At 50.9% G+C, this 22,344-nt stretch overlaps 1 protein-coding gene across 1 annotated transcript in view; it reads left to right on the top strand.

Annotated features, from left to right (window-relative positions):
* pick1 (protein interacting with prkca 1) overlaps window positions 1–18,829 on the top strand; it is a 37,263-nt gene extending 18,434 nt beyond the window's left edge. Inside the window, exons 5-13 of the mRNA XM_038783622.1 lie at window positions 1,833–1,899; window positions 3,097–3,186; window positions 4,428–4,481; window positions 7,136–7,198; window positions 8,261–8,394; window positions 10,192–10,284; window positions 13,438–13,488; window positions 13,689–13,833; window positions 18,442–18,829. Of these exons, the coding sequence (XP_038639550.1) occupies window positions 1,833–1,899; window positions 3,097–3,186; window positions 4,428–4,481; window positions 7,136–7,198; window positions 8,261–8,394; window positions 10,192–10,284; window positions 13,438–13,488; window positions 13,689–13,833; window positions 18,442–18,662 (918 nt within the window). The 3' untranslated portion in view covers window positions 18,663–18,829. The remainder of the gene's footprint in view (window positions 1–1,832; window positions 1,900–3,096; window positions 3,187–4,427; window positions 4,482–7,135; window positions 7,199–8,260; window positions 8,395–10,191; window positions 10,285–13,437; window positions 13,489–13,688; window positions 13,834–18,441) is intronic.
* Window positions 18,830–22,344: the final 3,515 nt, after the last annotated feature.

Below are 22,344 nucleotides of genomic sequence, written 5' to 3'. Positions count from 1 at the left end.
TGGGGGAGTGGATGGATTTTGATAGGGGAGTTTGGGGAGTGGGTGGGTTTTGATGGGGGAGTTTGGGAAGTGGATGGATTTTGATGGGGGAGTTTGGGTAATGGGTGGGTTTTGTTTGGGAGTGGATGGATTTTGATGGGGGGAAACTCCCCCATCAAAATCCATCCACTCCCAAACAAAACCCACCCACTCCCCAATGGGGTGGGTGGGTTTTGATGGGGGAGTTTGGGGAGTGGGTGGGTTTTGATGGGGGAGTTTGGGGAGTGGGTGGGTTTTGATGGGGGAGTTTGCGGAGTGGGTGGGTTTTGATGGGGGAGTTTGGGGAGTGGGTGGGTTTTGTTTGGGGAATGGATGGGTTTTGATGGGGGAGTTTGGGGAGTGGATGGATTTTGATGGGGGAGTTTGGGGAGTGGATTGATTTTGATGGGGGAGTTTGGTGAGTGGATGGATTTTGATGGGGGAGTTTGGGGAGTGGATGGGTTTTGATGGGGGAGTTTGGGGAGTGGGTGGGTTTTGATGGGGGTGTTTAGGGAGTGGGGTGGGTTTTGATAGGGGAGTTTGGGGAGTGGGTGGGTTTTGATAGGGGAGTTTGGGGAGTGGGTGGGTTTTGATGGGGGAGTTTGGTGAGTGGATGGATTTTGATGGGGGTGTTTGGGGAGCGGGTGGGTTTTGTTTGGGGAGAGGGTGGGTTTTGATGGGATAGTTTGGGGAGTGGATGTATTTTGATGTAGGAGTTTGGGGAGTGGATGGATTTTGATAGGGGAGTTTGGGGAGTGGGTGGGTTTTGATGGGGGAGTTTGGTGAGTGGATGGATTTTGATGGGGGTGTTTGGGGAGCGGGTGGATTTTGATAGGGGAGTTTGGGGAGTGGGTGGGTTTTGATGGGGGAGTTTGGTGAGTGGATAGATTTTGATGGGGTGTTTGGGGAGCGGGTGGGTTTTGATGGGGGAGTTGGGGGAGTGGATGGATTTTGATGGGGGTGTTTGTGGAGTGGGTGGGTTTTGTTTAGGGAGTGGGTGGGTTTTGATGGGATAGTTTGGGGAGTGGATGGATTTTGATGTAGGAGTTTGGGGAGTGGATGGATTTTGACGGGGGTGTTTAGGGAGTGGATGGGTTTTGATGGGGGAGTTTGGGGATTGAGTGGGTTTTGATGGAGGAGTTTGGGGAGTGGATGGATTTTGATGGGGGAGTTTATGGAGTGGATGGGTTTTGATGGGGGAGTTTGGGGAGTGGATTGATTTTGATGGGGGAGTTTGGGGAGTGGGTGGGTTTTGATGGGGGAGTTTAGGGAGTGGGTGGGTTTTGATGGGGGAGTTTGGGGAGTGGGTGGATTTTGAAAGGGGAGTTTGGGGAGTGGATGGGTTTTGATGGGGGAATTTGTGGATTGAGTGGGTTTTGATGGGGGCGTTTAGGGAGTGGATGGGTTTTGATGGGGGAGTTTGGGGATTGAGTGGGTTTTGATGGATGAATTTGAGGATTGAGTGGGTTTTGATGGGGGAGTTTAGGGAGTGGATGGGTTTTGATGGGGGAATTTGTGGATTGAGTGGGTTTTGATGGGGGCGTTTAGGGAGTGGATGGGTTTTGATGGGGGAGTTTGGGGATTGAGTGGGTTTTGATGGGGGCGTTTAAGGAGTGGATGGGTTTTGATGGGTTAGTTTGGGGATTGGATGGGTTTTGATGGATGAATTTGAGGAGTGGATGATCAAATGCATTATTTAATCCTTGACTGTCTTCATTTTATTTGAATGTGTGTTCTCACTGGATTTTTAGTAGGATTACTATTGTAAGTTTCTGTATAATTGTGTCTTAACTTTTCTTTTCACATCCTACAAGGGAGAAGTTACAATTCACTACAATAAACTCCAGGCTGATCCTAAACAGGGCAAGACTTTGGATATTGGTAGGCACTGTCTTAAATATTCAGCATGCCAATGCGTTCCTCTTCATTCTTTTCCCTTTACTCTTGTGGCCCCAGTTTCCCCATCTTTTGTTAGCTTACCCATTTGGGTATCGTTTCCTCTTCACACTCTCATATTATGTTGTATCACGAGTGACATTGCAGCCCTGGGGGTGAAGTTGAAGTGATGGCTGAGATGTGTTTGTCAGATGCTGTTGTTCGCAGGTTGAACTGTTCTGTTCGGCTTGAACAACCCCATCACTGTGACTGGTGCAGTTACAACTTCCAAAGCAAAACTCATTTTCGGCTCTAATTTAATGCCACAGTAACGGCTGATTTAATACACACACGTTACTTGTGTATAAATAGCCCAACAACCTTGTCGTCCGGTTGCTGCACTAATTGCTCAATAAACCTCCTGCAGAAAGTTAGGCCTGGTATTCAACAATGTGAGGACATTTTATATGAGGAGGTAAATGTCTCTTCAATAACGTGCAACCTCTGCAGTGCAAAAGGGAACAAGTTAAACCGTGGAGCCTCATTTCAACATGTAATCAATAGTTGTTGGAGACCTTTAAAAAACTGTTTATTGCGTTTCCTTTCTGTTCTGGGCTGGTTTAGCTCACCAGGCTAAACCGCTGGCTTTTAAAGCAGACCAAGCAGGCCAGCAGCACGGTTCGATTCCCGTACCAGCCTCCCCGGACAGGCGCCGGAATGTGGCGACTAGGGGCTTTTCACAGTAACTTCATTGAAGCCTACTCGTGACAATAAGCGATTTTCATTTCATTTCCTTTTTTTCTCTCTCTAATTGAATCATTCTTACTCTCACAAGTATATCTTGTGTGCCTGATTTGACTCTAATTCCTTCTCTGTCACTCTTCTGTTTAAACCTGAATCCTAAAATACCAAGGGTCAAGGAGATAGACAGTTTGTCCCGTTATTTAACAAGGTCCCAGATGCTCCATTGCCCTCAGGGTGCCAGTGTTTTCTCGCACTTGTAAAAACATGCAGCACAGATGCATTCGTGCAGTAGAACGTAGAGACAACTCCAGAGAAATCTTTCCAGTAGCTCAGCCAGTGTGGACAAGACCCAGACACGAGGCAGAGTTGCATCATACAGAGACAGCTTAACAATTCAGCTTCGCTTTAATCAAATCCCAGGTGGAGGGTAATACTGACAGGTTTCATCACATTTTGCAGTTCTGAAGAAAGTCAAGCATCGGCTGGTAGAGAACATGAGTTCTGGAACGGCTGATGCCCTGGGCCTGAGCCGAGCCATTCTATGTAACGGTGAGTGAGATTTGTGTTTATTCCAATTTAACATCAGAATGAGGCCGGGCTTTATTCCAGTTTAATATCAGAGTGAGGCCGGGCTTTATTCCAGTTTAATATCAGAGTGAGATCGGGGTTTATTCCAGTTTAATATCAGAGTGAGATCGGGGTTTATTCCAGTTTAATATCAGAGTGAGACCGGGGTTTATTCCAGTTTAATATCAGAGTGAGACCGGGGTTTATTCCAGTTTAATATCAGAGTGAGGCCGGGGTTTATTCCAGTTTAATATCAGAATGAGATCGGGGTTAATTCCAGTTTAATATCAGGAGTGACACCGGGGTTCATTCCAGTTTAACATCAGAGTGAGGCCGGGGTTTATTCCAGTTTAATATCAGAGTGAGACCGGGGTTTATTCATGTTTAATATCAGGAGTGAGGCCGGGGTTTATTCCAGTTTAATATCAGAATGAGATCGGGGTTAATTCCAGTTTAATATCAGGAGTGACACCGGGGTTTATTCCAGTTTAGTATCAGAGTGAGGCAGGGGTTTATTCCAGTTTAACATCAGAGTGAGGCCGGGTTTATTCCAGTTTAATATCAGAGTGAGGCCGGGGTTTATTCATGTTTAATATCAGAGTGAGGCCGGGATTTATTCCAGTTTAATATCAGAGTGAGACCGGGTTTATTCCAGTTTAATATCAGAGTGAGACCGGGGTTTATTCCAGTTTAATATCAGAGTGAGGCCGGGGTTTATTCCCATTTAACATCAGAGTGAGACTGGGGTTTATTCCAGTTTAATATCAGAGTGAGGCCGGGGTTTATTCCCATTTAATATCAGAGTGAGGCCGGGGTTAATTCCAGTTTAATATCAGAGTGAGATCGGGGTTTATTCCAGTTTAATATCAGAGTGAGACCGGGGTTTATTCCAGTTTAATATCAGAGTGAGGCCGGGGTTTATTCCCATTTAACATCAGAGTGAGACCGGGGTTTATTCCAGTTTAATATCAGAGTGAGACCGGGGTTTATTCCAGTTTAATATCAGAGTGAGGCCGGGGTTTATTCCCATTTAACATCAGAGTGAGGCCGGGGTTTATTCCAGTTTAATATCAGAGTGAGACCGGGGTTTATTCCCATTTAACATCAGAGTGAGACCGGGGTTTATTCCAGTTTAATATCAGAGTGAGGCCGGGGTTTATTCCCATTTAACATCAGAGTGAGACCTGATGACTTACAGATTCAACAAATGGTTTTTCTTCTAGATGGCCTGGTGAAGAAATTGGAGGAACTGGAGAGAACAGCGGAGCTTTACAAAGGTGAGGAATTGTGGAGCAAAGGTAGTGAGATGCCTATTGATGGAGGGGGAGGATGGCGAGGGCACATAATCGTCTTCAATGCTGCTATGGTGGCACAATGGTTGGCACTGCTGCCTCACAACATGAGGGACCCGGGTTCAGTTCCGTCTTTGTCTGCGTGGAGTTTGCACGTTCTCACCTTGTTCTCACGCACAGTAGCAGAGGTTTCCTTTCACCCTGAACCTTTGTCAGTTTGTGAATGAAATGACAAAATTTCTGAGGCAGAGAAACTGTGTGACACCCAGGAAATCTCAGGGGTCAGTGGCAGGGTCTGTGGGTACTGTGGATGTTTGTGGCAATGGCTGGCATCAGAGTCTGGTTGAGCTGAAACAAGGATACGGGTCCCCCTCGTACTGATGCCCAAATCTCAAAGAGCGCAAGAACAAGGAAACAAGGTCATGTCTCACAAGCCTCGTTGAATTCTTTGAGGATGTGACGAGACAGTGGATGTGGTGTACATGGATATCAGTAAGGCATTTGATAATCTTCCCCATGGTAGGCTCATTCAGAAAGTCAGGGGGCATGGGATACAGGGAAACCTGGCTGTCTGGATACAGAATTGGCTGGCCGATTGAAGACCGAGTGGTAGTGGATGGAAAATATTCTGCAAGGAGGTCGGTGACCAGTGGTGTCCCGCAGGGATCTGTTCTGGGACCTCTGCACTTTGTGGTTTTTATAAATGACTTGGATGAGGAAGTGGAAGGGTGGGGTAGTAAGTTTGCCGATGACACGAAGATTGGTGGAGTTGTAAATCGTGTCGAGGTCTGTTGCAGGTTACAACAGGACATTGACAGGATGTAGAGCTGGGCTGAGAAGTGGCAAAAGTGATTCATTTTGGAAGGTCGAATTTGAATGCTGAATACAGGGTTAAAGACAGGGGGCGGAATTCTCCCCTACCCGGTGGGGCGGGGGGGTCCCGGCGTAGCGGAGTGGCGCAAACCACTCTGGCGTTGGGCCTCCCCAAAGGTACGGAATTCTCTGCACCTTTAGGGGCTAGGCCTGCGCCGGAGTGGCTCCCGCTCCGCCGACTGACGCCAACGGCCTTTGGCGCCATGCCGATCGGCGTCGGGGCTGGCCGAAAGGCCTTCGCTGGTCGACATGAGCCGGCGCATGCGTCGGAGCGTCAGCGGCTGCTGACGTCACCACCGGCGCATGCGCGGTGGAGGGGGTCTCTTCCGCCTCGCCATGATGGTGGCCGTGGCGGCGGCGGAAGAAAAAGAGTGCCCCCACGGCACAGGCCCGCACGTCGATCGGTGGGCCCCGATCGCGGGCCAGGCCACCGTGGGGGCACCCGCCGGGATCCGATCCCCCCACGCCCCCCCCCCCCCCCCCCCCCCAGGACCCCGGGGCCTGCTCCCGCCGGTACTGAGGTGCTTTAAACCATGTCGGCGGGAGAGGCCTGACAGCGGCGGGATTTCAGCCCATCGCGGGCCGGAGAATCGCCGTGGGGGGCTCGCCGACCGGCGTGCGCGATTCCCGCCCTTGCCGATTCCCGGGTGGCGGAGAATTCTGGCCACGGCGGGAGATTGATTTACGCCGGCCCCGGGCGATTCCCCGACCCTGCAGGCGGTCGGAGAATTCCGCCCAGGATTCTTGGAAGTGTGGAGGAACAGAGGGATCTTGGGGTCCACGTACATAGATCCCTCAAAGTTGCCACCCAGGTTGATAGGGTGGTTAAGAAGACAGATGGTGTGTTGGCTTTCATTAACAGGGGGATTGAGATTAAGAGCCGCAAGGTTTTGCTGCAGCTTTATAAAACTCTGGTTAGACCACATTTGCAATATTGTGTCCAGTTCTGGTCGCCTCATGATAGGAAGGATATGGATGCTTTAGAGAGGGTGCAGAGGACATTTACCAGGATGCTGCCTGGACTGGAGGGCGTGTTTATGAAGAAAGGTTGAGGGAGCTAGGGCTTTCCTCACTGGAGCGAAGAAGGCAGAGAGGTGACTGATAGAGGTGTACAAGGTGATGAAATGAAATGAAAATCGCTTATTGTCACGAGTTGGCTTCAATGAAGTTACTGTGAAAAGCCCCTAGTCGCCACATTCCGGCGCCTGTCCGGGGAGGCTGGTACGGGAATCGAACCGTGCTGCTGGCCTGCTTGGTCTGCTTTAAAAGCCAGCGATTTAGCTCAGTGAGCTAAACCAGTCCCTGGTTTAGAGAGGCATGGATAGAGTGGATAGCCAGAGACTTTTCCCCAGGGTGGAAATGGCTGTCACGAGGGGACATCATTTTAAGGTGATTGGAGGAAGGTATCGGGGAGATGTCAGGAGTAGGCTCTTTACACAGAGAGTGGTGGGTGTGTGGAATGCACTGTCAGCAGAGGTGGTGGAGTCGAGTCATGAGGGACATTTAAGCGACTCTTGGACAGGCACATGGACAGCAGTAAATTGAAGGGGTGAAGGTTAGGTTGATCTTAGATTAGGATAAATGGTCGGCACAACATCGTGGGCCGAAGGGCCTGTACTGTGCTGTACTGTTCTATGTTCTATGTACTATGTACTGAGTGTTAAAAGCAGGGGAGAGAGAGGGGGCTGGAAACGGTGAAGGGAGGAAAATGTATTTTTAAATGCCAGCACAAAAATGTCTCCTACTTCCCACTCGCTGTTTTGCAGGGTTAATGGATCACACAAAGAGGCTGCTGAGAGCATTCTTTGAGCTGTCACAGACACACCGAGGTAAGTCTTTTCGTTCGTCATATGAGGAGATTGCGAGGCAGTGACTTTGACTAGATTAGTGCAGTAATTGGCAGCAAACAGCGCTAATTCCCCAGAATCTACGTGCGTGCAATGGAGTGCGATAGTGACAGTGGGAAAATATGAGTGTATCCTTTACTGGGATGGCGGGGGGGGGGGGGGGTTGTATCCTTTACTGGGATGTTGGGGGGGGTGTATCCTTTACTGGAATGTTGGGGGGCGGGGGGGGTATCCTTTGCTGGGATGTTGGGGGGGGGTGTATCCTTTACTGGGATGTTGGGGGGGGGGGTGAGTAGGTTAGTAGTTGCCTTCATCCTATTGACTGAGATCCCCTGTATCACAGTCCAATCAGTACTCCCTCAACTGGAGACTTAAAACCTGAGAAATGTCCAGCTTGAGGAGGGTTGACCTGGAGAAGCTGGGGTACTTACAAACCCAGAAGAGAGATCCGGTAGAGATGGTAAAAATCATGAAGAGCCTCGGAAGAATAAATAAGAGATTGTTTCCGGTGGCAGAGTGTCGATAACCGGAGGGCATGGATTTAAAATTATTGGCAAAAGAATCTGAGGGGATTTGAGGAGAATTTTGTGACTTGTTGCCATTTGGAATTCACGGCCTGAACATTTAATGGACTTGGATCCAGTATTAACTGTGTGGCTTTGGTGAGAGACTAATTTGATTGTCTTTCAAGGGCCTGGCACAAGCATGATGGGCTGAAGAGCCTCCTCCTGTTTTATATCATCGCAAGGATTCTCTGAGCACTTGCAGGGGCTGTTTAGCTCACTGGGTTAATCGCTGGCTTTTAAAGCAGACCAAGGCAAGCCAGCAGCACGTTTCGATTCCCGTACCAGCCTCCCCGAACAGGCGCCGGAATGTGGCGACTAGGGGCTTTTCACAGTAACTTCATTTGAAGCCTACTCGTGACAATAAGCGATTTTCATTTCATGTTGTAGCTGTTTATTACTAGTGCTGTGTGCCCTGTGGAGGGAGTTTTCGGCTGCCCCTGTCTGCAGAGCTGAGGGTGTGAACGTTGCTTTGTTACAGGTTTTGGAGACGTGTTTTCTGTCATCGGGGTGAGGGAACCACAGCCTGCGGCCAGCGAAGCTTTCGTCAAATTCGCAGAAGCTCATCGCAGTATCGAGAAATTTGGCATTCGACTTCTGAAGACAGTGAAACCAGTTGAGTTGCCGCCCTCCTCTCGCGTGCCGCCCTCCTCTTACGCGCCACCCACCCTTCGTCCGGCATCCAGGAATTGGGCTCTCCTCTCAAACTGTGTCGCCAGAGAGCTGATCGATGGCTTTTTAAAAATATTTTGAAAAAAAATTAATTTAGAGTACCCAATTCATTTTTTTCCAATTAAGGAGCAATTTAGCGTGGCCAATCCACCTACCTGCACATAGAACATAGAACATAGAACATAGAACAGTACAGAACAGGCCCTTCGGCCCTCAATGTTGTGCCGAGCCATGATCACCCTACTCAACCCACGTATCCACCCTATACCCGTAACCCAACAACCCCCCCCTTAACCTTACTTTTATTAGGACACTACGGGCAATTTAGCATGGCCAATCCACCTAACCCGCACATCTTTGGGTTGTGGCGGCGAGACCCACCCAAACACGGGGAGAATGTGCAAACTCCACACGGACAGTGACCCAGAGCCGGGATCGAACCTCGGCGCCGTGAGGCAGCAGTGCTAACCCACTGCACCACCGTGCTGCCCATCAATGGCTTTTTAAGGCAGATTTCTGCTTTCCAATTCAATGAGGGAGAGAAAGATCAAGTTTATTTTGAGCAGCGATATGAGCAAATTCTGAGAATGTGTGGGCTAATGAAGGGCATGACCTTGATCCCAGCAACTCATGTTTGACTAATCTGTGAAGTTTCAGAAGGTGTTTGAGCGGGGAATGGGCAGTAGGATTAGGACAGGGAGTGAGAGTGGGTGGGCCAGGGAGGTGGTGCGCCGGCTGGGAGTGGGCGGGCGGGGAGTGGGTGGGCAGGCAAGCAGGGAGTGGGCGAGTGAGCGGGCAGGGAGTGAGCGGGCAGGGAGCGGGCGGGCAGGGAGTGGGTGGGCAGGGAGTGGGTGGGCGGGGAGTGGGTGGGCGGGGAGTGGGTGGGCGGGGAGTGGGTGGGCGGGGAGTGGGTGGGCGGGCAGGGAGTGGGCGAGCAGGGAGTGGGGCGGCAGGGAGTGGGCGGCAGGAGTGGGCGGGCAGGGAGCGGGTGGGCAGGCAGTGGGTGGGCAGGGATTCGGTGGGCAGGGAGTGGGCGTGTGGGCAGGGAGTGGTTGGGCAGGGAGTGGGCGGGCGGGCAGGGAGTGTGTGGCCAGGGTGAGGCCAAAACAAAGGTTGAGTTGGTGTTGATGTGAATGGAAAAGGTGCATCCTGGGAATTAGTGCCAACTCCACACATAGAGGGAACCTGGAAAGAGTAGAAATTTAGTCACCAACACAGCAGTGCTGTAATGGAGTAATATCACAGGAGGGCCCACACTCTACTGCCGTGGCACAGGGCCGTACCCACAGTGGTGACCCCCCTGGCACAGTGCTGTACCCACAGTGGTGACCCCCGGCACAGTGCCATACCCACACTGATGACCCCCCTGGCAGTGCTGTACAAACACTGATGATCCCCCTGGCACAGTGCCGTACCCACACTGATGACCCCCTCCCCGTCACAATGCTGTACCAACACTGATGATCCCCCTGGCACAGTGCCGTACCCACACTGGTGGCCGCCTTTCTGAGTTACTACAGATTTTATTTGATGTACCCTCTCTCCCTGCTCCCTATGGCCTGTCCTGCACTGTCACTCATTAGGATGACCAAGTGAAATGCTTCTGATTATTTTGTGGCCTGTGATGATGTACATTTGTTACTGATTTCTCCTGTTATTCACTTATCTCCCCCATGCCTGCGCCCAGGATGTGAGCTGTGTTCTTTCCCACGGATTAATCACTGTTTTCTGGATTTGCAGATGCTGAGTGACCTGAATACCTACCTTCACAAAGCCATTCCTGACACCAAGCTCACCATCAAAAAATACCTCGATGTCAAGTTTGAATATTTGGTAGGTACTCTCATTTCCTCTGTCGGCAGTCACCGTTATCCTGACCTGGGCTGATCCCGATCCTGCCTAATTGATCCAGGCACTGACGCAGTCTCCACTTCAGCTGAAGACTCGCATGCAACCTGAACACTGAGTTGAAACTGTCCCTTTAAAGCTGTGACCAACGCTTCCTCGTACCTGTGCCTGATATCCCAGCACTGGCCTCTGCTGTATGGAACTCTCTGCCTCAGAAGGCGATATAGACGGGCTCATTGCAAATGGAGGTAGATAGATTGAGGGCAGCACATTGGCACAAGGTTGGTGCTGACTCGATGGGCCGAATGGTCTCCTGCATTGTAGGGACTCTTCTGATTGTACACCGACTGCAGCCTAACCAACAACTAGCAGATAAATCCCAAATTCCCATTTACCTGGGGCGGGATTCTCCGAGCCCCGCGCCGGACCGGAGAATCGCCGCAACCACGCTCCGACACCGGCAGGCGATTCTCCGAGGAGCAGAGAATCGGCACCATTTGCGCCGGCACGTTTGGCACGGCGCCGGTCACAGGCCGCTATTCGCGGCTGGGCCGCCGATTCTCCGGCCTTGATGGGCCGAGCGGCCGCGCGGAAACGGCAAAGTCCCGCCGGCGCCATCCACACCTGCTCGCGGTCAGCGGGCACTCTGCGCGCAGGGTTGGGAGGGGCGGCCTGTGGGGCGGGGAGGGAGGGGGGCTCCATCACCGAGGGTGGGGGGGGGGGCCTCTGATAGGTTCAGGCCCGCGATCGGAGCCCACCGATCGGCAGGCCGACCCCTCCAGCCTCGGCCCAATTTTGTTACGTGGCCGACCCCTGACCCCCGTGCCATGTTGCGTCAGGGCCGGTGCGTTGAGGACGTCCCCCGTGCATGTGCGGGTTGACGTGGCGCCCAGTTGGCGCCGGGAAGGGAAGCTGGAGCTGAATGAACCGCTCCAGCGCCCTGAGGGGGCCAGAATCGGTAGTGTTCACGCCCGTTTCGCGCCGTCGTGAAACGCAACGGCGTTCACAACGGTGCGAGCGCTCTGCCTCAATTTCGGAGAATCCCACCCCTGATCTTTATGTATCTCCAATCCTCAGATTCTTCAGAAACCCACTGCTCTTGAGTTTAAATCCTGAATAGTGCCAGAAGGGACATTGGGTTCTGTTTTTGGTATTGGAGCTGCACTTTCTCCTCACGTCCTGTTACCCATTCCATTCCATTCTAGGGCAGTTCCATCTCCTTGGTGGATGCTCAGTATTCAGCTCTACCTCGTAAGGCTACTCTGTCAGTACCTCGGTATCAGTATGGCCGTTGGGAGCTTTCCTGTTTTCCTACATCTCTTTCACTTCTTCGCACAGTCACAGCTTTCGATGCCCCAAATCATTTCCATCATTGTCCACCCTGGTATGACTTGTTAGCCAGTCCCTCAGGCTTAACCGAACTGTGAGCTTCAACAAGCCGAAGACAACTCTCGGAGTACTGTCCAGTCAGAAGATCATTACTGAGGGAGTGCTACACTGTGCAAGGGTCAGTACTGAGGGAGTGCTACACTGTCAGAGGGTCAGTACTGAGGGAGTGCCGCACTGTCAGAGGGTCAGCACTGAGGGAGTGCCGCACTGTCAGAGGGTCAGTACTGAGGGAGTCCTGCACTGTCAGAGGGTCAGTACTGAGGGAGTACTGTCCAGTCAGAGGATCATTACTGAGGGAGTACTGTCCAGTCAGAGGTTCAGTACTGAGGGAGTGCTGCACTGTCAGAGGGTCAGTACTGAGGGAGTACTGTCCAGTCAGAGGATCATTACTGAGGGAGTGCTGCACTGTCAGAAGGTCAGTACTGAGGGAGTGCTACACTGTCAGAGGGTCATTAATGAGGGACTGCTGCACTGTCAAAGGGTCAGTACTGAGGGAGTGCTGCACTGTCAGCGGGTCAGTACTGAGGGAATGCTGCACAGTCAGAGGGTCAGTACTGAGGGAGTGCTGCACTGTCAGCGGGTCAGTACTGAGGGAATGCTGCACAGTCAGAGGGTCAGTACTGAGGGAATGCTGCACTGTCAGAGGGTCAGTACTGAGGGAGTGCTGCACTGTCAGAGGGTCAGTACTGAGGGAGTGCCGCACTGTCAGAGGGTCAGTACTGAGGGAGTGCTGCACTGTCAGAGGGTCAGTACTGAGTGAGAGCTGCACTGTCAGAGGGCCAGTACTGAGGGAGCACCGCACTGTCAGAGGGTCAGTACTGAGGGAGTGCTGCACTGTCAGAGGGTCAGTACTGAGGGAGTGCTGCACTGTCAGAGGGTCAGTACTGAGGGAATGCTGCACTGTCAGAGGGTCAGTACTGAGGGAGCGCCGCACTGTCAGAGGGTCAGTACTGCCGGGGTGTTACATCTTCAGAGGGTCAGTACTGAGGGAGTGCTGCACTGTCAGAGGGTCAGTACTGAGGGAGCACCGCACTGTCAGAGGGTCAGCACTGAGGGAGCGCTGCACTGTCAGAGGGTCAGTACTGAGGGAGTGCCGCACTGTCAGAGGGTCAGTACTGAGGGAGTGCTGCACTGTCAGAGGGTCAGTACTGAGGGAGTGCCGCACTGTCAGAGGGTCAATACTGAGGGGAGCGACACACTGTTGGAAGTACCAACATGCAAATGAAATGTTCATTGTGGTCCTGTCTGCCTTTCCAGGTGAATTTAAAAGATCCCACACTAGGTCTTCAACGAAGAGCAAGGATGTTTCCCTGGTGTCTTGGAGCAAAATGTTATCCCTCAACCAACATCACACAAACAGATATCTGAGGGGGTCATTTAGTTCCGAAACTTTTAACTGTTCTCTCTTCACAAATGTAGCCAGACCAGCTGCGTTTTTCCAGTATTTCTTGTTTTTATTTCAGATTTCCAGCCTCTGCGGTGCTTTGCTATTATTACTCAGTCAGATTATAAACAGGCCATTATAAGACTGCTCTATGTCAGAATTTGCTGTGTAAAATTGCCTGCTGCTATACTACATTACACATGGTCTGCATTTTATAAAGACCTATAATACTTGGCTGTAAAGTGCTTTGGGACATTCTGAAGTTGAGTATTTCGATCACCGTGGCGATTTGGAATAAAGTAGGGGGCAGATACTCGGGATAAGCTGCTGCTTTACCCTGACTGTTTCTCTTCTTCTTTTTGCAGTCTTATTGCTTGAAAGTGAAAGAAATGGATGATGAAGAATATAGCTGCATAGTAAGTGATCGGTGAGGTATCCGACACCCGCTCGTGGTGACCACTGGTTTCCACGCCCCCCCCTCTGCCCCGTCTATTTTTAATCAGAGGCTGCTGTGGTTTCGCCTGAATAGTTGTTATCCATTATATTCTGGGTTTGAGTGTTTAACCTGTCTGTTTCTCTCTCTCACTGTCTGTCTCTGCTTGTTTCCCATCGCCAGGCTCTACAGGAGCCTCTGTATCGAGTTGGCACCGGAAACTATGAATATCGTTTGATCCTCCGCTGTCGACAGGAGGCCAGAGCGCGTTTCGCCAAGATGAGGAAGGATGTTCTGGAAAAAATTGAACTTTTGGACCAAAAACATGGTTAGTTGTAACTTGCTTTTTTTTGGCAAATTCAGACACTGAGGACAGGTAGGCTCTCCTGGGTCAGGTGTTTGATAACGGGTCAGAAACCTGGCTGTGGCGGGTGGGGTATGGCATGGGATCAGTTGCAGCAGTGCCAGGTCAGGGGTGTGTAATTGTTGGGTCAGATACGATTCTCTGTGGCCTTTTACTGCAGGTGTAATGCAAGACTGTGGTAACAGTCGGTTACTTCCTTACTGCTGAGTCAGAGTGTTACGGACTGGGTTTGGGGGGAGAACTGAAATCTTGCACCCCTTCTCTTCCTGTCCGTAATCAGTGTGCTTTTCGAGAGGAAGGCTTGTTACTTAATCCCTGGAGTGCGTAGTCAATTTTAACAACAGCAGCAAGCTTTCCTGAGTTTAAATACATAGGATTATCCATTCGGGCAATTCACCATGAAAATATAAATGCTACATCACTTACGTGTGCACACACAAGAAAGATACAGTTCCAGAGAAAAGTGGGCTTTTACAAGTTATAAACAAAAGAATAGTTCATAATTCATGTGTTTGGCTTGTCTTAGGGAAAACCTGTTGTTGCAAAGGGTGAAGGCAGTGTTTCACTCTGAAAGGGTAGATTCCTTTTTCTTTATTCTTCCATGGAATGTGGACATCGCTGACAAAGCCGGCATTTGTTGTCATTCCTAGCTGCCCTTGAACTGCCCCATTTCAAGGGGCAGTTTAGAGTTAATCTCATTGCTGTGCGTCACATGTAGGCCAGACCAGATAAGGACAGCAGATTTCCCTCCCAAAAGGAAAGTAGTGAACCAGATGGGTTTTTGCAGTTTATTTGATAATCCATCCTGACGGCTCTGGCACATCTGACAGCTATCGTTCGTTAGTTCTCTTTCATTGAGCTGATAAGGATGGTCCCTTTTCACCTGAGAAATCAATTTGCATTTGAGAACTTCCCAAAGGGATTTTCAGACAGGAATCATCCTTTGTGCAGAAATTGCCAAAGTCATCTGACCCGTGGCAGCCATCTTAACAATCTTGAGAGTGTCCATTTCTTTTTTTTTACAAATAAGACAGTTCCAGAACATTAAACATGGACTGCAAACGGTTTATAAAGTAATGAGTAGGACCTGCCTTCTCTGGGCATGACAATTGTGGGATCACTAAGTCCAGAGGGTTAGCATAAAAATGTAAGTTGGCAGTACATAGAACATAGAACAGTACAGCACAGAACAGGCCCTTCGGCCCTCAATGTTGTGCCGAACAATGATCACCCCACTTAAACCCACATAACCCGTATACCCGTAACCCAACAATCCCCCCATTAACCTTACACTACGGGCAATTTTAGCATGGCCAATCCACCTAACCCGCACATCTTTGGACTGTGGGAGGAAACCGGAGCACCCGGAGGAAACCCACGCGCACACGGGGAGGACGTGCAGACTCCACACAGACAGTGACCCAGCCGGGAATCGAACCTGGGACCCTGGAGCTGTTAAGCATTGATGCTAACCACCATGCTACCGTGAGGCCCCTGACATTTGAACAACAGTAGGGAGAGGGAAGGGGAGACCAGCAGGTGGCATCCCCGTGAAGGGAGCCCCAACCCACTCCCCGGCACAAAAATTATTTATAGCTTACAGGAAAAGCTATCCCACAATCGGTAGTGCTGCGCTGTCTTTCAGACGAGGTCTACTCTTGTCAGCTGATCGTAAAAGATCCTCCCCTACCCTATGGCACTAATTGAAGCGGAGTGGGGGATCTTCTCCTGGGTCTCCTGTCCAATATTTATTGCTTAATCAGTTTCACTAATGGAAAATGGAACCGATATGTCATTGTCATGTGTGGGATCTTGCTGTGCACAAATTGGCTGCTGCATTTCCTCCATTACAGCAGTGACTACACTTCGAAAGCAATTTATTTGGTTGAAGGTTGGTCCTGAGGTATTGACCAGCGCCATATCAATGCCAACCTTTCGTTAATCGAATTGGGCAAACTGCAGCAACAGCATGAGTGACTCACTCGAAGATAGAGAGAGTTACAGGAAAGTAATGGGGAGCAACGGGAGAGAGTTCCACAGTGTTCAGGACAACTTCCTGCAGCTCACTTTGCTAAAGGGAGCTGAAGAGAAATATTTGCAAGGATCGGGCGGAAGAGTAGAACTAGCTGAGTTGGTCTTGTCGAGTGCCAGCATGGATATGAGGGGCCGAATTGCCTTTTTCTTTGCTGTGACTCTTCTATAATCCTGTGACGCTATCTGTCCATTATTAGCGGGTCTGGTCCCAGATCCAGGAAATGCAGTGACTGGGTAATGAAAGAACATGGGGAGCCACCAGGAAACAGTGACCTTAACATAATTAGTTTTTATTTAAAATTGAATCACAGGAGCAGTCAAAGTGAGGGTAGTTAGTGGAACAAGGCCATCTCAGGGAGGTAAATAGGGAACTGGACCAGACAGTGTCCATAAACAAATGGGGAGGCGGGGGAACCTTCAATCAGGACTCGGGTTAGTTATCAACTAGACTAATCCCCACAAAATGTAGTGTGTAGGATAGTAGCCCCTTTGAAAACTGCTTCAGTTCCCTGCAGGAACGATCCATAGTGCCACAATTTCCACCAGGGTGGGGCAAGGAGGCAAGTCCTGAATCCACCCCAGCTGGAACGGGTTTGAATCCTAAGCCGTTGACATCAATCTGATCCACACTAGCTGTCCACCCAACTGAGCCAACTGTACGCCCCAAGGGGTCCGCGTTGCTGTGGCAACATCCATTTCTCCATGCATGGGCAGGGGCAGCAGGGTAGCATGGTGGTTAGTATAAATGCTTCACAGCTCCAGGGTCCCAGGTTCGATTCCCGGCTGGGTCACTGTCTGTGTGGAGTCTGCACGTCCTCCCCCTGTGTGCGTGGGTTTCCTCCGGGTGCTCCGGTTTCCTCCCACAGTCCAAAGATGTGCGGGTTAGGTGGATTGGCCATGCTAAATTGCCCGTAGTGTCCTAATAAAAGTAAGGTTAAGGGGGGGGTTGTTGGGTTACGGGTATAGGGTGGATACGTGGGTTTGAGTAGGGTGATCATGGCTCGGCACAACATCGAGGGCTGAAGGGCCTGTTCTGTGCTGTACTGTTCTATGTTCTATGCATGTTGTCATCTGGAGCTATGGATAGTGATGGCAGAGGCTCCAATTCCTTTCCGTCACATGTGTGACCAGGAATCTCTCCCACTCTTACTGCCGGCCACTGGTGTGTGTTGGAAGGATTTGCAGATTGATACTCGAGCCTGTTTTGCTGCGTTATGAACACACCTTCCGTGGGATTGGGACCTGCGAGTTTTCTGAATCTGAGTCAGGGAAGCTACACATTGAGCCACACGACCTCCCTCTCCTTGGAAAACTAGAGCAATTAAAATCAGGATTGATGTAACACAAATCTGTGGTTTTCAGTGCAAAAGGAACAACTTAATTTCCCTCCAATCTCACTCTTGTCTCTATCCCTATCTAATGTCCAGTGTGCCAATCCTGCAGTATCTTAGAATCCCTACAGAGCAGAAGGAGGCTATTCGGCCCATCGAGTCTGCATCGACCCCTGAAAGAGCACCCTACCCAGGTCCACTCCCCCTGGCCTATCCCCTGTAACATAATCTGCACAAACCCAGACATTGAGAGCCAATTTAGCACAGCCAATCCACATATTTGGACAGTGGGAGGAAACTGGAGCACCCAGAGGAAATCCACGCAGACAGGGGAAAACGTGCAAACTCCACACAGTCACCCAAGGGGGTAATCTAACCAGGGACCCTGATGCTGTGAGGCAGCAGTGCTGACCACTGCCACCGTGGCACCATAGCTCTCCCTTCATAAATTGCATCTATACGTGGTGCACAAAGTTAGTAAAGTAACAGCAGCTACATTGTTACAAGTCTACAAGGAGGAGTGCCGGAGGCTTGGCAAACAGCTAACGTATTTAAAAAGGGAGGTAGAACGAATCGAGAATTTTGGACAAGTCTGCTGGATGTTGGTTGTAGGACTCTTGATGCAAAAGTGTAATTAAAATTCTAGAAACTGCAGTTTTAATAAATGGTACAGATTTCAAAAGGGAAGGTCACATCTGACCAACCTTGTTGAATTCCTTGAGCGGTAACAGGAAAGGTGGACGAGGGTGGCCGATTAAGCAGAGCATATTTGGTTCTCCAAAAGGCCTTTGGTACAGAGCATGGTCAGAAAGTGGAGGTGAGGGGTAGCTGTCCAACTGGATAACAAGTTGGGGAAGTGGGGCTTACATAAAAGCAAAATACTGCAGATGCCGGAAATGTGAAATGAAAACAGAAAATGCGGCAAAAACTCAGCAGGTCTGGCAGCATCTGTGGAGAGAGAAACCAAGTTAACGTTTCGAGTCTGCATGACTTCTTCAGGCTGGAGAGAGATGGGAAGGTGATTTCGGGAGCAAAAGAATGCCAAAGTAGGGCTAAAGCTGGAAGGTGGTAAGTGGTGTCCCACAAAGATCAGTTCTGCTTCTGCCCCTCTCCGTTTCCCCCTCTCTCCCTTACTCTTTCTGTTCCCTCCATCCCCCTCACTCCTTAACCCGTTGTGAGTCTGATTGTGCTCCATTCCAATTCTCAGTACAAGACATCGTGTTCCAGCTCCAACGCTTTGTCTCCGCCATGTCCAAGTACTACGATGAGTGTTATGCTGTCTTAAAAGACGCTGATGTGTTTCCCATCGAGGTCGACTTGACAAAAACGATGTTGAACTACAGCCCGAAGGATATTTACACAGACGCGGAGGAAGAGGACGAGAAGGAGAACGAGGAAAACGGAGAGAAACTTTTTGACGATGAATAGAATTTATTTTCCTGTCTGGACAGGGAAGTGAACCCCTTTACACTAAATCAAATCCAAAATGTGCTGTGTATAGTTTGAGTGATGATCTATTTTATTTATGTCTGACATGTATGCGACCATTAATTCCGATCAGATCCTTGAGATAAATACATATACTTTATAGCATATGCTTTTGTCGAGGTGTATCCCTGTTTTAATATGTCTTGTCCTGCGCGTCCTTTCTATCTGAGCCTCTGGTGGGGTTTGGAGTTCGGTTGGAGAGCAGTTACCTGGCCATCCGTTGGTTCTGTCCTGTACGTGCGCGTGTGAAGCTAACAGTGCTCAAGAACACCAGGAAAACAACTGGGTCAGTACTGAGGGAGTGCCGCACTGTCCGAGGGTCAGTACTGAGGGAGTGCCGCACTGTCAGAGGGTCAGTACTGAAGGAGCGCTGTACTATCAGGCGGTCAGTACTTAGGGAGCGCTGTACTGTCAGAGGTTCAGTACTGAGGGAGTGCTGTACTGTCAAGACGGTCAGTACTGAGGCACTGCTGCACTGTCAGAGGGTCAGTACTGAGAGAGCGCTGCACTGTCAGAGGGTCAGTACTGAGGGAGTGCTGCACTGTCAGAGGGTCAGTACTGAGGGAGTGCCGCATTGTCAGAGGGTCAGTACTGAGGGAGTGCTGCACTGTCAGAGGGTCAGTACTGAGGGAGTGCTGCACTGTCAGAGGGTCAGTACTGAGGAAGTGCTGCACTGTCAGAGGGTCAGTACTGAGGGAGTGCCGCATTGTCGGAGGGTCAGTACTGAGGGAGTGCTGCACTGTCAGAGGGTCAGTACTGAGGAAGTGCTGCACTGTCAGAGGGTCAGTACTGAGGAAGTGCCGTACTATCAGGCGGTCAGTACTGAGGGAGTGCCGCACTGTCCGAGGGTCAGTACTGAGGGAGTGCCGCACTGTCCGAGGGTCAGTACTGAGGAAGTGCTGCACTGTCAGAGGGTCAGTACTGAGGGAGTGCCGCACTGTCCGAGGGTCAGTACTGAGGGAGTGCCGCACTGTCAGAGGGTCAGTACTGAAGGAGCGCTGTACTATCAGGCGGTCAGTACTTAGGGAGCGCTGTACTGTCAGAGGTTCAGTACTGAGGGAGAGCTGTATTGTCAAGACGGTCAGTACTGAGGCACTGCTGCACTGTCAGAGGGTCAGTACTGAGAGAGCGCTGCACTGTCAGAGGGTCAGTACTGAGGGAGTGCTGTACTGTCAGAGGGTCAGTACTGAGGGAGTGCTGCACTGTCAGAGGGTCAGTACTGAGGGAGTGCCGCGCTGTCAGAGGGTCAGTACTGAGGCACTGCTGCACTGTCAGAGGGTCAGTACTGAGGGAGTGCCGCGCTGTCAGAGGGTCAGTACTGAGGCACTGCTGCACTGTCTGAGGGTCAGTAACTGAGGGTGTGCCGCACTGTCAGAGGGTCAGTACTGAGAGAGTGCCGTGCTGTCAGAGGGTCAGTACTGAGGGAGTGCTGTACTGTCAGAGGGTCAGTACTGAGAGCGCTGCACTGTCAGAGGGTCAGTACTGAGGGAGTGCCGCGCTGTCAGAGGGTCAGTACTGAGGCACTGCTGCACTGTCTGAGGGTCAGTAACTGAGGGTGTGCCGCACTGTCAGAGGGTCAGTACTGAGGGAGTGCCGTGCTGTCAGAGGGTCAGTACTGAGGGAGTGCTGTACTGTCAGAGGGTCAGTACTGAGAGAGCGCTGCACTGTCAGAGGGTCAGTACTGAGGGAGTGCCGCACTGTCAGAGGGTCAGTACTGAGGGAGTGCCGCACTGTCAGAGGGTCAGTACTGAGGGAGTGCCGCACTGTCAGAGGGTCAGTACTGAGGGAGTGCCGTGCTGTCAGAGGGTCAGTACTGAGGGAGTGCTGTACTGTCAGAGGGTCAGTACTGAGAGAGCGCTGCACTGTCAGAGGGTCAGTACTGAGGGAGTGCCGCACTGTCAGAGGGTCAGTACTGAGGGAGTGCCGCACTGTCAGAGGGTCAGTACTGAGGGAGTGCCGCACTGTCAGAGGGTCAGTACTGAGGGAGTGCCGCACTGTCAGAGGGTCGGTACTGAGGGAGTGCTGCACTGTCAGGCGGTCAGTACTGAGGGTGATATGGTAGCACAGTGGTTAGCAATGTTGCTTCACAGCGCCAGGGTCCCAGATTCAATTCCTGGCTTGGGTCACTGTCCGTACGGAGTCTGCACGTTCTCCCCGTGTCTGCCTGGGTTTCCTCTGGGTGCTCCGGTTTCCTCACAGAGTCCAAAGATGTGCAGGTTAGGTTGATTGACCATGCTAAATTGCCCTCTGTCAGATGGTCAGTACTGAGAGAGCGCACTGTCAGACGGTCAGTACTGAGGGTGTACTGCACTGTCAGAGGGTCACTACTGAGGGAGTGCTACACCATCAGGGTCAGTACTGAGGGAACGCTATACCGTCAGAGGGTCAGTACTGAGGGAGTGCTACACTGTCAAGATGGTCAGTACTGAGGGAGTGCTACACCGTCAGAGGGTCAGTACTGAGGGAGTGCCGCACTGTCAGAGGGTCAGTACTGAGGAAGTGCCGCACTGTCAGAGGGTCAGTACTGAGTGAGTGCTGCACTGACAGAGGAACAGTACTGAGGGAGTGCTGAACTGTCAGAGGGTCAGTACTGAGGGGCCGTCACTCTGTTGGATGTACCACCTTGCAAATGAAATGTTAAGCTGTGTTCCTGTCTGCCTTTCCAGGTGAATGTAAAAGATCCCACAACATTCCCGTATCAGCCTCCCCGAACAGGTGCCGAAATGTGGCAACTAGGGCCTTTTCACAGTAACTTCATTTGAAGCTTACTTGTGACAATAAGCGATTTTAATTCCATCAACATTGGGTCTTCAACGAAGAGCAAGGAATGTCCCCAGCGTGTTGGAGCAAATATTTATCCCTGAACCAACATTACACAGTCCAAAGATGTGGAGATGTGGGAGATTGGCCATGAAAATTGCCCTTAGTGTCCAAAAGGTTAGGTCGAGTTATTGGGGATAGGATGGAGGTATGGGCTTAAGTAGGGTGCTCTTTTCAAGGGCCGGTGCAGGCTCGAAGGGCCAAATGGCCTCCTACTGCACGGTAAATTCTATGATTCCATGATTCTATGTGACTGTTCCATGGAATCCCTACAGTGCAGAAGGAGGCCATTTAGCCCATCGAGTCTACATCGATCCTCCGAAAGAGCACACACTACTTAGTCCCACACCTCTACCCTATTCACGTAACCCCACCTAACCTGCACATCTTTGGACACAAAGGGCGAGTTTCAGGCAGCACGATGGCGCAGTGGGTTAGCCCTGCAGCCTCATGGCGCCGAGGTCCCAGGTTCGATCCCGGCCCTGGGTCACTATCCGTGTGGAGTTTGCACATTCTCCCCGTGTTTGCGTGGGTTTCGCCCCCACAACCCAAAAATGTGCAGGCTAGGTGGATTGGCCACGCTAAATTGCCCCTTAATTGGAAAAAAAAAATGAATTAGGTATACTAAATTTATTTAAAAAAAACAAAGGGCGAGTTTTCGCCTGGCCAATCCACCTAACCTACACATCTTTGGACTGTGAGAGGAAACCAGAGCACCCGGAGGAAACCTACGCAGACACGGGAGAACGTGCAAGCTCCACACAGTCACCCGAGGCCGGAATCGAACCCAGGTCTCTGGTGC

Source organism: Scyliorhinus canicula, chromosome 23, assembly GCF_902713615.1.
Source record: "Scyliorhinus canicula chromosome 23, sScyCan1.1, whole genome shotgun sequence".
NCBI classification, from domain to species: Eukaryota; Metazoa; Chordata; class Chondrichthyes; order Carcharhiniformes; family Scyliorhinidae; genus Scyliorhinus; species Scyliorhinus canicula.
The sequence above is the reverse complement of the archived record's forward strand: the minus strand, read 5'-3'. Positions and strand labels throughout refer to the sequence as shown.